Genomic DNA, 16,646 nt, shown 5'->3' on the forward strand with positions numbered 1-16,646 from the left:
CCACTATTAAATGAGAATCACATATGACCCCAAACTTTCAGGTTCAGAGATTCATGGATATTGTAAACAGAAACACCCTGGTCCAGATAGTCCATGCCTTGAACAGGGACACAAACATACTAGATCTAGTCCTCACTATCATGGGAGAGAACTGCACCCTTCATACTAGATCTGGTCCTCATTATCATAGAAGAGAGCTGTACATCCCCTAGTGCAATGTCCTCTCTTGTATGTTTGGACCACAAAACTGTCTCCTTTGAATCAGAATTAAAACCCAGAACCCTGGCTAATCCTGGAAAATTTATGAACTATTCTAAGGCAAACTTCCTACTAATAAGTGATAATTTGGCAAAATTTCAGCCTCCCCAACCCTGAGAACCAGAATTGTTCAGAGAAACCCTGCACATGCATGTTAATAGCGGCACAGAGGCAACTGTACCTACCAGAAATATAGAACATACTCAAAAAACAAGCCACTCTGATGGAATCCTAACATCAGTAGAATGCATAACAAAAGGAAGAAAATCAAGGCAAAAAGTGAGAAGTGCAGCATCCAGCAAAATAAAATCTCTCTCATCAATCTGAATAAGTAACTTAGAGGGTGAATCAAGCCTACTAAATCTAAATCTGAGGTAAAATGTGCCTCCTAAGCCAAGGTCAATCACAAGGCTTTCTTTACCTATGTCTGCAACCTCAAGGGCAATACACAACTATGTGCAGAACTAATTGTTAATGGAGCCACGTATACTGAGCTAGAAAATGAAGCAAACCTAGTGGCAAACAAATCCATCTCCAGTTTTCTCCATCTCTTTCCATCAGCCTCCCTTTAGGAAATAATATCAAATATAACTTCCCCAACTATCACTAGGGAGCAGGTCCTCAATGCACTCTCTAAGGCCAAGAACACTGTATCAATAGGCTCTGGCAATATCACAGGTTGCATCTTAAATAGCATGAAACATGAACTATCAGGCCCTCTAGAATCCGCATTTAACCGTAGCCTCCAAACAAAACAGGCTTCATGCCTCAAAAATAGAGAATAGCTACCATCATCCCTCTGCACAAGGGTGGGCTATCTACACCTAGAAACTACAGACCCATGAGTCTCATTAGCCTCAAATGCAAAACCATGGAAAGAATTATCATGGGCATAATCAATGTGGGCCGTCTACACCTGGAAACTACAGACCCATAAGTCTCACTAGCCTCATATGCAAAACCATGGAAAGAATTATCATGGACATGATAAATAATGACAATGGAAACTTCCAGACACTATTCGATTTGGTTTTGTCAAGGGCAGATCATGCCTACTCAACATAGTGGACTTCTTTGAGGATGTCACTAAAGCAGCAGATGAGGGGAAAACAGTGATACTTCCTACCTTGACCTGGTCAAGGCATATGATACAATATCCCACTCTGGTACTGTAGACAAATTCATGAAGTTAGGTATTAACCCCCATGTCACCCAATAGATAGCCAACTGGCTTAACTACAGGACCCAGGAAGTTAGGGTTGGGATCCCACCTCTACAAAAAGGCCATCCCTCAGTGTTCTGCCCTGGGTCTGCTCCTTTTTAGCATCTACTTCTCAGACGTCAAGGCCATCAATGTCTTCTGGCTGAACATGTTTGCAGATGATTTCAAACTGGGTGCAGTCATACAATCCCCCACAGACACTGGTGTCCTCCAAGAAGGGATGACACAGACAAATAACTGGGGCCAGAGCCATGGCTTAAACCTTAGTGCCAAGAAATGCATCATGGTATCCTTCAGGAAGCTAGCTACTCTGGAGAACTATCACACTGACAACACATCCCTAAGAGTAGACCCAGTAGTCAGGGGTTTGTGAATGCATGTAGACAGTAGCCTGGCCTTTGACAGTTATGTGCCAGTGGTAGTAAGGAAATAAGTTTATGTTGTGCAACTTATAAATAAGGGTATGGTATCAAGCTTCAAGGAGGTCATGGTTCTACCATATTTGGCACTCATCAGACCTATGTCTGCTCTCTTTGGCATGTACCTGATCAGGCACATACAACAACTTCATCAGAGGTTCCTCACAAAAAGACTACATGGCATAAAAGCCATGTCCTACATGGACTTCCTCAAAGCCTTATCCCTGAACTCTGTTTCCTACAAGCTGTTGAGGGGTGATCTACGCCTGGCTTATAAGGCATCCTGATGGACTTTCTGCATATCTACAAAACAAATAGCATGAGAATTACCTGTTTCAGAAACTTAAATCTTGCCTGTGACATAAACAGGACCTACTAGAGAGACAGTATGTGTTTCAAAGACTACCTATTCTCTGAAACAGGCTTCCCATCTACGTGAAGCAGAGTTCTTCCCTAACACAATTGAAATGCAATTTAGACCAGAGGATGGGGAATCATAAATTCACCTCTGGTTTGTCACATATGTCTCTAATGGACAGAGGCAACCTGGAAATGTTTCACTCCCAAGCCCTTGCTTACACAATCTAAGGGTACCTAAACTTGTCTGATACATTTGGGATGCATGACTAAGCTTAAAGAAACCACTATGGCCATTAGCCTACATCTATGAACCTATAATTGCACACCAGGCTACGTGTATTGTTATGCATAGGTGACTAATTAGTTGAACCTTGAAAGGTAAGACACATGATATTTTAGATAATGGGGGGGGGGGTTGGAGAAGTAATCTGGTCAGGAACTGAAAACTCACAAAAGTTATCTTTGTAAAATGTCTATATTTTTTTCAGTAATTTGTTAACACTTTTGGAAGCTGCTTGAAGAGAATGTGGAACACAGCGGGTCTATATCTCTTCATCGAACGATCAATTCAATGAACAGGATTTCATTGGAAATCAAATTGCCCTCATGTGGGAGGCTGTGCCCCCCACACCCCCTGCTAATTACAATATACCAACTCTGAGATCATACTACAGTGGGGAAAGGGCAAATTTCCCAATCCTCACTGTACCGAGATCTCAGTATGAACAGTTCGATGAATGGCATGTTTGATGCAATTGCATGGAAAATGCCTTTCGATGAACTGATTTTTCCCTGAACTGATAGGCACCCAAACACAACATGAGGTAAAATGTTTGAAACACTCACTGCAATCCATTTAATGGCATTTCCACATCAAGATAACCTAACTTAGGTAACAATTATAACTGCATGGCTACTTCTGTCAGAACATTCTTCCATTCTCACCATGTCTGTATTAACAACATTCATATCTGTCAGTTACCATACCTTATGTGTTACTGCAATTTCAGGTGCACAAACTGAATCAATATTATATAAAATGGTTTTAAAATATATGCTACAAATACAGGCAAGGAATTTTGGTGTTAGCTGCACTATCATGCAAGTGCATAATTAATATGTTAAACAACTATGTTTCTAATCTCAATATTACTTTTATGTGAAACATTTCCATATTTTATAATATATATTTATGTAATGATATTGATTCTGTGGAGCTTTTCTCCCTGGGCCTCAGCTGAAGATGGTCTTTTCGACACAGTTGGACTTGCCTTGTCAACAAAAACAAATAATAAATAAATATATACATTTGTAAAGAAGAACCTCAAAGTATGCAGTATTTCTCAGGTCTTCCATTTAAAGTGAATGGTACAAAATGCATTAGGGTGACTTAGCCTCAAAAGAAACTTAATACAATGCAGGCAATTGTTTAGAATAACAAACTCAATTTTTCCCAGTACCTTGGTTCCTTTGCCAACTTCTTTCAATAAATTCCAGCCCTCTTGCCTATACTCTGTATCCCTAATTGCAACCATCCCTATTAACAGAATCTCCTTTCTTTATTCCCATGTTGGCTTAGTTCTTAGTATACTTTCTGTTACTTTATGAATATAATATTCCGTATGATTGTTGTTATTCTCCTTAAGGATCTGCATCCAAAATCCCACTTTTTCTTATTTTTTGAATTCCTCCCTCCCACTTCATCATATCTTTCTACGTTGAATTGTAGCTTTCTGCTTGTGTTATGTACAAAAGCATTAACTGTGCAGCTCTAAAATATCCATTCAATTCAGGTAATCCTAAACCTCCTTGTTCTATTGGAAGGATCAACTTATCCCACTTGACCCTTGCATTCTTTCCCTCCCAGTTAAAATCCTTCAACTCTTTATTAATTACCATTGATTAGTAAAACTATGCCTTACCTATGTATAAAATTAAACTGACTAAAAACATTTTTACTGGTTGCATCTTGCTATCCATGTTCATAGGCAATAACTTCCAGTTTCTCAGTTTTTGTGTTATCTTTTGTTTAGTTTCTTTCCAAATATTCTTAGCTGCCATTACAGTATCCAGTTTAACCCATACTCCTAAATACTTCATTTTATCATATCCTCATAAATATGGCTATCACTGAACAAATTTGTCTGTGTGTACATAATTTACAGCTATAGCCTTTCTTTGATCTTCATTATTTTTACATTCTGATACTGTCTCAGAATGTTCCACAACACTGAGATGTCCTTTTCTGGTTTTATCAGGTATAAAATAATATCATTTTCAAATAAAACCAACTTTTCCTGAATACCATACCAATTATATCCTTAAATTTCTGAGTCCCTTATTTTCTTTGCCAGTGGTTCTAAATATGCAAACAGCAAAGAGGAAAGAGGGCACCCTGCCCGGTTCCTCTGTTCAGACACAGCTTATCAGAGAGAAACCCTTCAAATTTGATTTTTGCCTCAGCTCCCTCATATATCCTCCTAAATAACCTTATTATTGTATCAGGAAATGCAAATTCTTCTATTGCCCCACTCATAAAATCCCAGCTTACTCTGTTGAATGCTTTCTCTGCATCAAGACCCACCATCAGTGGTATTTTCTTACATTCTGCTTTCCTCTGGATCATCATTGTTCTATTAACGTTGTCAAATATTTGACTTCACTCCACAAAAGCACAATGGTCCATATCTATCAACTTTGGCAACACTTTTCCTTTCTTTTAGCCATTTTAGACATAAACCCTTTGTAGTCATGGCTTACAATTAAAATGGGCCCATATGAAGCTTGATCTGATGGCTCTTTACCATGTTTAGGAACTACAGACACCACAGCATTTTTCTAGGATATTGGTGCATCTCCTCCTTTTAAAATACTGTTAAACAAAGCCTTCAAGATCTTAGTCACTTTCTCCTATCCTAACTTCCAAACTTCCACTGGAAAACCATATATTCCTGGAGACTTTCCTGTAGATTGGTTATGCATCACAATTTTTATCTCATCTCCTCCTATCATAACTGTTAATTATTAAGCCTCATCTACCTCTAACCTTGGCATATTAAAGTCTTCCATAAATATTTCCATTTGTGCATGTTCTTGACTTCCCCACTTCTCTGCTTTATACAAATTTTCATAAAATTTCCTAAATAACTCTGATATCTCTACAGGATCCCTGGTTATTTTCTTGTTATAGGCTCCCTGAGTTTGGCAACAACCCTTTCTACTTTCTGTTGCATAAGTCACTGTGCCAAAACTTTTTTTTTGTGCTATGATGTTATTATCAGAAAACAGTTGCTTAACAACAGTCTTTCTAAACTCATGCACATTATTCAAGTACATCCTTATTTTTCTCTTTAGCACTATACAATTGCCCCCCTTTTTCTTCTGTGAGATTCCCCTTATCCTGTAATACTTTAACATTTGTCAGCCCATCTAAATAATTTGTGTTACTTATTAACCATATCTGGTTTTCATTTATTCGCATCCTATTTTAAAACACCACTTTCATTTTATCCCACTCACTAGCTATAACTTCTGGAGCTCTTTCTATCTTCCTTAATAAATTTCAAATAATTTCCACCACCCATTCCTTAAATTACTCTCATTTTAACAGGTAGGTGGCGAAGTGCAAGTGTCTCATCTTTACTTCATTACCTTGCATTTTTATCTTAGTAATTATTAGCACATGATCTGAAACAATTATTGGATGTGTGGTGTCAAACTTCTCAATTAAATGCACATGTTCCTCTGAAAAACACGTCCAGCCTAGCCCAGTTATTGTACTATGGGGAATAATATGTACATTTTCTCTGAGTGCCGACTACTGCATTTATGTCTTCCATATAAAACATTTTCATAAAATTCTTCAAATATCAACCCTCTCTTATTATGTTTTCTCTTCTAGGCCCCAATACATTTTCATTGCTTTAAATCAATTTCCAGTTCCCATCTTTAAGTAATAATCCCTGCTGACAGTTGATTATCTCTCCCAACTTTTTTAAGCTCCATAACAGCTGATTTAGGTGGAATATAAATACATGCTGGTGCAATTCTCGTCCAGAACCAGTAGCCCCTTACTACCACAAATCTGCTATTGCTATCTTTTCCCTCTTCTATCATTATTAGAACTCCTCTAGCAATTAATATAAGTACTCCTAATTTTCCTTTTCCCTGATATTCTGCTGAATATCTATCCTGGAATTATTTCTTTATCCAATTGAGTATCTCAGCTCTTTCCAAATATATCTGCTGTAGCATGTCTATTTGCACTCTGCATGTCTTAATATAATTAAATATTTGAATATAATTAAATATTTATTCCTTCTGTCTATACCTGTGAGACCATTCATATTTCAAGATAATATATGAAGTGTGGCCATTATAAGAAGTCATTATTTCCATCTGTTATATATGACAGCTTTTTTTGAATTGTTTATTTCCAGCTTTTGTGACACATACACTTACTGATGTTTAGCAGGTTTATCCTTTACACATTTTTTTCTTATCATCGACATTGGAACCTATGTCACATTTTAGATGTTTTGTTTTAATGAAAATTCTCAACCCCCCCTCCCTCCCTGGAACACCCAATAACATGTTAACTTAATACAAACACTCAAAACTATGTACATTTTCAAATAATGAAGTTTAATCCTCCTAATAAGAACAATTGTCCCAAATAGACATTGTAAACACAGGACTTACCTTACCTAAAATTGAGGTTATCTATGCTAAGACACATTTTATTGCTTGTGTTTCTACTTCCACTAATTGGTGTGTTTATCTCTATTCCCCTTCTAGATGTGAAAAACAACTTGCATGCCATGCTTTCAGAAAGTATTAACTTTTAGCCTTAAAGAAACGGTGATTTGGCCTTTTTTATTGCCCTATAATCAACCTGTGTCCATGGAAATGTAAGAGAAAAGAAATGTAATCCTCAGCTGCAGGTTCCTAAAAATGAGCTGAAATATTTATTGCTAAATGAAAACTTTTCATTTCCTGACTTATTTGTTTCCACTTAAAACATATTATTAGATTAAGCCAAGGAACTTTATGTAGACATTCCCCTGTGCAAAAATAAAAGAAAACACATCAACTCTACTGTAGTACAAAGGAAATATTGCCAGTCCAGCTAGCTGGAATTCTATAAATAATTATACGTCAATTCAGAATATCAATAGGTTTATATAAAAATGTAACAAAAGGAGACACTGTGAGTCCAGCTATCTGGAATTTTGTAAATAGTTATATGTCATTTGTGAATTCCAGCATGATGCAATTGCTTGTGTTACCAAATGCATTAGAACTATATGTTATATGTATATTAAACTACTGATACAGACGTGTGTGTTGAACAGTGTTTGTACAGTACTGAGCTTCAAGTATGTGTTCACAGTGTACTCTACTGGAAAAGAACGTATGCAAACTATATACACGTGTGAATGTATGCTTTAATAGTAGAAATCGGAACATACAGACTTAACTTGCAAAACTTCAAGAAAATAAGTTGAAATTAAATTGTTTTATGATTGTGTTATAAAAGTTAGTTTCAATGCAGCAAGGACACAGGACGTCTAGAACTAAGGTGCCTTCTGCATTGTTTTGTAAGTGTTTTACTATTTTATGTCTTCTAGCAACTGCAAACATTTGAAGGCTAGGTATTTTTCACAAGGAGATGTCAAATGCGACAATGGGAGGGTTTAGCCTGAGAACTGATGTCAGGTGACAAAAAGTGATGTTATCCAAGCTAACCCAGCAGTAATATTTGATATTAATTTAAGAACTCTCTCAGAGGGAGACTGGGCATTCTGCATTTTGTCTTGGACCTAGGAAGAACATCCAGTCATCATCACCATCTGCACTTGCCTTGCTGTAAGTAAAATTTAGGGCATAGTATCTCTTATAGATACAGATAGGAATATAGTAAAGATTAGTTTAGATGTTTTCTGTATTTATTTGAGACTGCCCTGCAATGTTGTTTTAAAATATTTCCTGTGATTTTGAACAATGAAATTACTGTGTTGATTTTACTGAGTATTGTCTTGCTCTTTTATTATCTATTATTAAACATATTTAAACCTATCTTCGTGGCTGATATTTGTGAGATATATTTAAGCTCTTAGTGTACTTGCATAAGTATTTGGTGACACTGTACAGGCCACTCTTATTTAGCCTTGCAAGCCTTGGTCAGACTACCATTTGGATTAATAGTAATATTACACAGTAGGATTGAACACCCTTTGTAAGGGCCTTACAGTAGCTAATAAGTAGGGTTGGTGGCAGTGGAAACTACCTTATAGTCTGGCAGAAGGGGGCATAGCTAGTAAACCTGTGCCAGCCTTCCTCATGTGTGTGTGTTTGTATATAAATCAAATCTCACAGTGTGTGTGTCCAGCTACCTGGGCAGAGACATGAAAGCACTGGTTGGACAGAAAGGGTGCTGGAGATCTTGGCTTGGCCCCTCAGCTGAGATCTTAACCCTATAGCTGTACCAGTGGGGAGTCTTAGTGGCGATCTAGAGAAAGAGGGAGAACCCAGCCCTAGACTGACTGTGATCTCTGTGTGCTCTTAAGGGAAATTGTACTTTACTGTGTGTGTACTTGTCATCCTCTCAATGTGTATGTCCCCTAGCTGTTGGCAGTGGTGAGGATTGAGACTCCTTGATTACTGAACCAGTGCATGGGCATCACATCTACATATAGTATGATTTCTCTCCTTTTGCACCCCACCTCACACCGCAACAACCCAAAATTACAGTCTATTAACAAACATGCTTTTGTCTTTTTTTCTCTTTTTGCAATGCGAGGCCTACATTTTTAATACTAAAAAAGAAGAAAAAAGGTATCTGTTTACTTTAATATCTTTATCCCAAACACAAACAACTAAAATGCTTTACTACATTCAATTTATGTCATGAAATGTTTCATAGAAATACTGACTGCTTTGCCTGCAGTTACAATTTTCTTTATTGTTCCCCTTCTCTCAGTGTCCTTCCAAAGATTAATGACATGAAGTGAGGCAAATGCCTTTCAGTTCTCTACAAGTTTAACAAATTCACAGAAATCCACTCTTTCCATTTTTTCTTATAGAGCTGTATTTCACAAATGTAACTGATGCTTTGCAAGCTCACATTTATTCACTAATTCCACTTTGCTGGTCTTCTTCCTGTTCATCTCAGTCTCCAAGCTCAGAACTCTGGTTCAATTCTAAAGTAGCCCCAATTCTTCTAGTCACCTCCTATGCTTTTCTCTGTCTCTCAAACATTCTCCTTTGGAACAACGGAAAAGGTTTCACCGGCAAAGTTTCTCCATGTACTTTATTATCAGAAGAATGAGAAACAGAGTCCTCTTCTGCTTGATGGCTCACTTTTTGTTGGACAAACTTCTGTATTTCCTCCTTAGCTTTTTCTTCATCATAAAATGACTTTGTTCTTCAAGGAAAAAAAATCTGCAGACTGCTGGATACAGCTGCTTGAATCTCAAACCTGCCTCTTGACATTCCATGATTGTTGGAAAACATTTGCTTATCTTCTGCCTGGTGTACTGTGAATGATCATTTTCCACAAATACTGTACTATCTCCAACTTTTAATAGTTTTCTGTTTAGCACAGCTTTGTCAGGATAACTATTTCTGCTGGTAGGTTTGCATCTTTACTAATACAGGTCGTGTTTTCTATCTCATGGACAGATTTGGGGCATACTCACGGTGTGCCCTTTCAAGTAACAGTTCCTGTTGTGGAATACCAGTCCAGTTGCTTGTCAGTCTGTTCCTTCTAGTTTTTCTAGAACAGCAGAAAATGTCAGATTTCCCCTAAGTGCCCTATCCTCTAATTCTACCATTTTTTGAAACAGTTCTTGTTGAGAAGTCTCATACTCAGCCCGCCTTTTCTTCATTTCAACCTCTGAATTTTGCAGTTTTATCAGTGCATGTAAATATTGTTTAAAGCTTCTCCCATTTTTTCAGCCTTTGTTATTTGAGTTTATATATTTATTCGGTGTTTTGTTTGTTTTAATGAGTTCTGAGCTTATTTTTTTCCTCTCAATTACTGGAAGCCATGATCTGCACCAAAGCTGGAGCTTGAACTGCTTTTTGCTGAAGAGCTGCAGGATGCTTCCCAGTCATTGTTTTCTCTTCATCTTTTCTAAATGATTTTCTTTCAGGCTGTTTTAGTTTCTTCTTTGCTGGCATCCAGGCAGTGTGCTTAATATCCAGTAACTGAATTTATCAAAAGTGACAGTGTTCCTGGCACTTGTCTTTCAGTTTCTTGTTTCAAACTGGGAAAACCGAAGTTAAGCCGGTGATCAGTGTGCAGCCATCTTGGAAAGTCCGATGCCAGTATATTTTTGTTCATAAACTGTAACTGTGGTTTAGAGATATTGTCAGTACATGTATTGTAATTTGTTTGCTAACATTGATTATGCATATGTCTATAGGGAACAGAATATCCAGTGCAAACTGTTAAACATTTTTTTTGCCTTAGTTACACGAATGCCTATGATGGCTTGGTTAACTACACAAGTGTTCTAGTGGATTTTACTGGTACCAGCTATTAGTGAAATTGATGGTAGACTGAACGAGACCTCTGGTGAACAAGTCTGATGGTGTGGTTCGATGGTCTGTAACAATACTGCAACAACAAGTAATTCTCTGTGTTTGCTGTTTGACAGAAAAATCTGCTTCTGTTGGACAAACTTAAATATAGGAGGCATGTACGTTTTGGGGAAATGGAAGGATAGGAATGGCATGACATGATGGAGTTAAATGTGAGACAGGTTGGGAGACTGAGTTACAGGATGAGTGGGAGAAAGTGACTGTAGATGTGGCTTTGGGGTGGGCAGAAATATATTGCAGTAGCACAGTAACTGATAGGCAGCCTCCAAGCTGTACACAGGCATCCTTTATTACTAACTGTATATGGTCTAGTAACTGAGGATATTATATTCTAAAAAATAAGTGTGTTCCTATTTCTGATCCTCTGTTATAATTTTTAAAGAACAGTTATATATGATTTTTAAAACTCAACAGGTTGAGAGTACGGCTTTGACAAGGAGACTCAGGCACTACACCAGAGGACTGTTACTGCCATATGCATTCCGTTCCGCATCTTATAAAGTAGCTTAAACCTCCTGGAATAGAGGCCCATGGAAATAACCCCTTAAGGACAGCAAGTGTTTCAACTATATGTCTTCTGAATATCCATTACTTTTTCCTTTTTAAGTCTTTATGGACAGATTCAGGCCAAAAAAAAAGCCAAACACCACTACCTGTGGACGTGCACATGTTGGCCTTCTTATGACCTTGTCAGCACAGCATAAGTAGAATGTTTGGCTGTACTCTAGAAACACATGGTCTTTAATCACAAATGATAGCCATAACCATTAATGTGTCTGCAAAACAGCCTAACTAGCAAACAAAAAGGTCATACAGATAAACCAGTTAGTGAAAACTTCAAGAAAAACCTAATGAGGCTATAGGATTGCAAGATACCTTTAAACTCCTAAAATAGAAGCCCATTGCAAATGCGTGTCAGGTATATGGCTTGTGAATGTTCATGACTTTTTAAGCCTTTAGAAACAAATACAGACCAAAACAAAATTACCTCACTAACTGTGGACATGCACATTTCAGCCTTCTCATAACCTCATCAGCAGAGCATAAGAAGACTAATTTGCTATACTTGACAAACATAGGTTCTTTAAACCCAACTGATGTCCATAACCATCAAGGTGTCTGCAAAATTGTCCAACTAACAAACAAAACCAAAAAGTAAAAAGGTCAGATAGACAAACCAATTAGTAAAAACTACAAGGAAAAACCTTACCAAGCAAGAGTTTTCACTGTGTGATACCTTAAACCTTCTGAAAAGAGTCCCATGGGATATATGCAAATGACACCTTAAGGACATCAAGTGTTTCAGCTTCTGAATGCCTATGCTTTTTGATATTTTCAGACACCATAACAGTTATGGACATCACCTGGGTTTAATGACCCTGTGTTTCTAGAGTATAGCCAGTCTGCTTATGCTGTGCAGACTAGGTCATAAGAAAGCTGAAAGGTGCATGTCCGCAGCTAGTGCTGTCTGGATTTTTTTTTTGTCTGAATCTGTCCATGAAGACTTAAAAAGGAAAATGTCCTTGCATACATCACATGGGCCTCTATTCCAGGAGGTTTATGGTATCACACTGTGAAAACTCCAGCTTGGCTAAGTTTTTCTTGTAGTTTTTCTAATTGGCTTGTCTGGGTGTCTTTTTACTTTTTGGTTTAGCATAGCACCTTACAAAATAGTAGACAAAACAGTGCAAATAAGACAACAAACTAAATTAGACGAAAAGCTGTGTTGCAATGCCTAAAATCAAGTTATCAGACTTGTACAGGAATATCAAGGAGCTTTAAAGAAGAAAACTATAAATAAATATGTAACACAAAACACAACTGGATTTTTTTTAACAAACTGTAATCCTACCACCTTTTACGTTTCTGCTAACTTACTGTCATGATGCTACACCATAACTCAAAGGTATCACAATTTATGAGACACAACACTCATTTTAGCTGTCATCATACATATTCCGCATTACAAAGCTATGATATACAAGTCGACAGCTGGTGTTTTAAAACATCAGAAATATGTATGATGCTCAGAGCTCTCAACTTATATCCAGAAATGGAGACAAATCCATAAATAATCAAGGATATATTTTTTAAATATTAAATTGCCAGAAGGTCTGATGATGTTGTAAGTTAACATGCATTTCGTGGAGCAAAATAATTTTGTAATTATTATTTTCAACAAATCCTTCAACTTGGCAGATGCGATGTCAGTCTTAAGCGTATCACTTTACGTCACCACCATCACATTTTTTCAAAATTGCAAGTTAGGAGTAGCAGAGCAAAGTTTCGAGGCAAAATGCTGTACGGGCCACAGAAAACCAAGTACGTTGGCATCTCATTTACCAACCTTTTGCATTGCAACACACACGGTACTATTAACGTAACGAATCCCACGCCAAGATGATTAGACGATTGACGCCTACGTGAGTTAAACGTCACTGCTTGACTCTGAAAACTGCGTCGCTTAACCAAGTCAGCTGAGATTTGATCTCCCGCCCCCAAGTTGCAGGATTGGTGGAGAATTCAGTTTGGGCGCGGTAACGTGACCCCTGCGCTGCGTGTAAGGTGTTTGAATATCGTGGCGCGGAGGTTGATTTCAGTTCTTGTAGCAACATGGCAAAAGAAGCTCTCAAAACTGGGATTACATTGAAAGGCAGTGCCGAGATAGTAGCGGAGTTTTTTTGTGAGTGTGTTAGTATTGTTTAACTTGGTACATTTAGTATTATGTTACCACACGTAATTGTACATTATTTAAAAATGCTGGAGGCCGTAGTGGTGTCGTTATGGTTTTGATTCTTGGGGATGAAAATTATAAAAGCTCAGATTTTGCTTATGTGATGCTTGGTTTTTTTTGGTGAGAAATGAAGATGAAACTACAGCAGTGTGTCTTTTCTGACAGTTTTACAATATATGTAGTTGTTTGAAATGTCAGCTGTATTCAGTGTTTCCCATTCGTGGCCGTTCAAGGAGCTAAATCATAAATGTGTTATGCATTCGTTTGTGACATCAAGTTTTACCCCATGCCAGTTGGTTTTGTATACAGTTTGAACATCAATTTTAAATCCTGCATTGTGTTACAGTATCACTCGAGGTGTTAAATGCATGTTGATTATGATTTTACATAATTCTGTTCATCATATTGGCAAACACCCTTAGTACAGCTACCTAACATGCCTCTGTAGTGTAGTATGCAGATGATACTACCCTTATCTGTCCAGCCCACTCACCCTAAGAACTCCAACTAAAAATGCATCGGGACATTCGAACCTACCTCTCCCAACATCAACTTATTTTAAATCTCAACAAAACCAAAATCGTAGCTTTCAGTAACAGAAAATGCAAGACTTCCTAGCTCTGGAAACGGTACCAAAATTGCCCCCACTAACCACACAAGGTATTATCTTAGATGAATCCCTCAGATTTGACATTCACATTGCCCAGACCATAAAAAAAAGTTCACGTCAAACTAGGTATCCTTTACAGGGCCAAATTATCCTAACTCCCAATGCCAGGCAACTGCTCACACACCTTCTGTCTACCCTTATCTATGGCGCTCTCATATTTACTAACCTTCAAAAATCTGACCTCAGCAATCTAGAATCATGTTACTATAAGATTGCTAAACTTGCCTGTAATTACCCACACAAATCCTACCATTGCTCAGCTCTTGTAATAGTAACTGGCTAGAGCTCCCCAACCTTCTATCTCTCACCCAACTATCCTTAGCCCACAAAATAATCTACCATACCAACAACTGCCCTGCCATCTCCTCTTTAGCTCAACCTAATGCCTAATTTCTCTGTTCACACAGAATAGCCAAACTCTGGAACACTCTTCCAGACATAATAAAAAATCCAGTACATGTCCAGCTCAAATCACTCCTAAAGAAACCTCTTGCTGTTGCCACTCCCCAGGTTACTATTCCTCACTTTTTTTTTTTTTTTATTTAAATCTTTTCTCTGCTACCTCCTAACCTCTTTTTGCAAACTTTAATTTAGATACTATCTAGTGTTTGCTCATTCTATACTGTAATTGTATACTTCCACCGATTTGAACTATATGTTCTGCTACTTGATTGTTACTAGTACTGCCTTTTCACAGTTATATTGTTTTTTTTTGTGCGACTACTGTGGAGCTTTCTCCCTGGGTCTCCTCTAGTTAACAGGACCTGACACTGCACTGTTTCTTGATATTGTAAAATAATTCTATTGTACTAATGTTTTGCTGTTACTGTGCGTTCGTTTATTTTGTATTTTTGTGGAGCTTTTCTCACCTGATCTCAGTGTATCAATGTAGCAAATAAATAAATAAAATTAAAATACCTGAATGTTTGCATGTGTTTATATTTACACACTTTTCCCCTGTATTCAACTTGTTTAGTGTATGGATATTTTCATCTTATCTTTAATGAAGACAGGCAAATGAGGTATCGGGTGCAGCACCTATTATGAATGTTTTCAAGTTTTTTTTAGAGTTCTTATGGTGATAGTGAAGTGTTTCAAACTCAAACATGCATAAATAATATAAAATGTGATCACGCAAGAAGTGCACCTTTTGCCAGCACAAGTTAATACAGCTGTAGTAGTATCCCTATTTTTGCAAAGTTTAGTATTTTCTGACATCATCAGTGCATTATCCTTCATTTTAGTGGCAGTAGCTAGGTTGGCACTAGACTCTGTGTTGCCTTGTTACTGCTTTTTACAGTAGCCAAGGAGTCCAGAAGAGGGGCTTATGAGTACTGTCTTCAAAAATTAAATTGTTCCAGTCACATTTTCAGTACATTGCCAAATGATGCGGACTGTAGTGCAGCTACTTCAATCTTCAGCACTGAGCTAATGGTTAATGACGTGGATCTAAAAGGGGTAGTATGACCTTTCTGCATAGTTAAAGAATACCAGTTTGATGTTTAAAGACATGCTGGCATCAACCGTCATGTGTGTTTTAGGGGATTTATGCTAAATTACTGGATTATTCTGTTAAACTGGTTGGCTATACCATTTGATGTTTAAAGACATGCTGGCATCAACCGTCATGTGTGTTTTAGGGGATTTATGCTAAATTACTGGATTATTCTGTTAAACTGGTTGGCTTCATTCATTTTTCATGTCTAGAATCCTAAGATGTAAATCAGTTTGAGGCATGCACCTTCATTGCCACTTTTGAGACGTGTTATTTTATTTGGGTGTAAAAGAGGAATCTGTGTGGTTAAAAGAAAATCTTAAAGGGCATGTTTTTCTTGTATACATACAAAGTAAATTTTATACTGCAGCATATGTTTGCCAAAGTGCTTCATTGCATGTACAGTGATTAAGTGATGCATCTTCAGTTTGGTATTTATGATGGTGTGATCCGTGTTGGCTGTTGCTGTTCTGGCTGTGTATAAAGTTTAACTGCATTTTGCAGAAGGCTGACTTTGCAGTGCAGTCATCTTTCTGTTCACAGTTTATTGTATGGATTTCTGCTGCCTGTTTGAATGCATTCCTTCTTTCCTGCGTATTGCTGATTTAATTATTTCTCCTTATTACTTAATGAGTGGCAGTGTGAGGAGAGAAGTAAAAAAGCCCAAACTTGCCCAATGGGCATAATATTGGACTAGTATCTCGCAGGATACAAAGAGTAGCAAATCCTGCCCCAAACATGCCTCCAGCTGCTGCAGGAGCAGTAGCAATGAATATGCTTTTCTGGCCGAAAGTAATGTAATGAATATTGATGGCTATATCTAACTTCGGCATGCAGAAAGTCAATGATCATGTGCAGAACATTTTCTTAACAGCTATATA

At 37.5% G+C, this 16,646-nt stretch overlaps 1 protein-coding gene across 1 annotated transcript in view; it reads left to right on the forward strand.

Moving 5' to 3' along the window:
• The first annotated feature begins 13,355 nt into the window (after positions 1–13,355).
• Positions 13,356–16,646, forward strand: part of MAD2L1 (mitotic arrest deficient 2 like 1) — a 321,640-nt gene continuing 318,349 nt past the window's right edge. The window contains exon 1 of the mRNA XM_044061539.1: positions 13,356–13,549. Within this exon, the coding sequence (XP_043917474.1) occupies positions 13,480–13,549 (70 nt within the window). The 5' untranslated portion in view covers positions 13,356–13,479. The remainder of the gene's footprint in view (positions 13,550–16,646) is intronic.

Source organism: Protopterus annectens, chromosome 2.part0 (assembly GCF_019279795.1).
Source record: "Protopterus annectens isolate FY-2018-M chromosome 2.part0, PAN1.0, whole genome shotgun sequence".
NCBI classification, from domain to species: Eukaryota; Metazoa; Chordata; order Ceratodontiformes; family Protopteridae; genus Protopterus; species Protopterus annectens.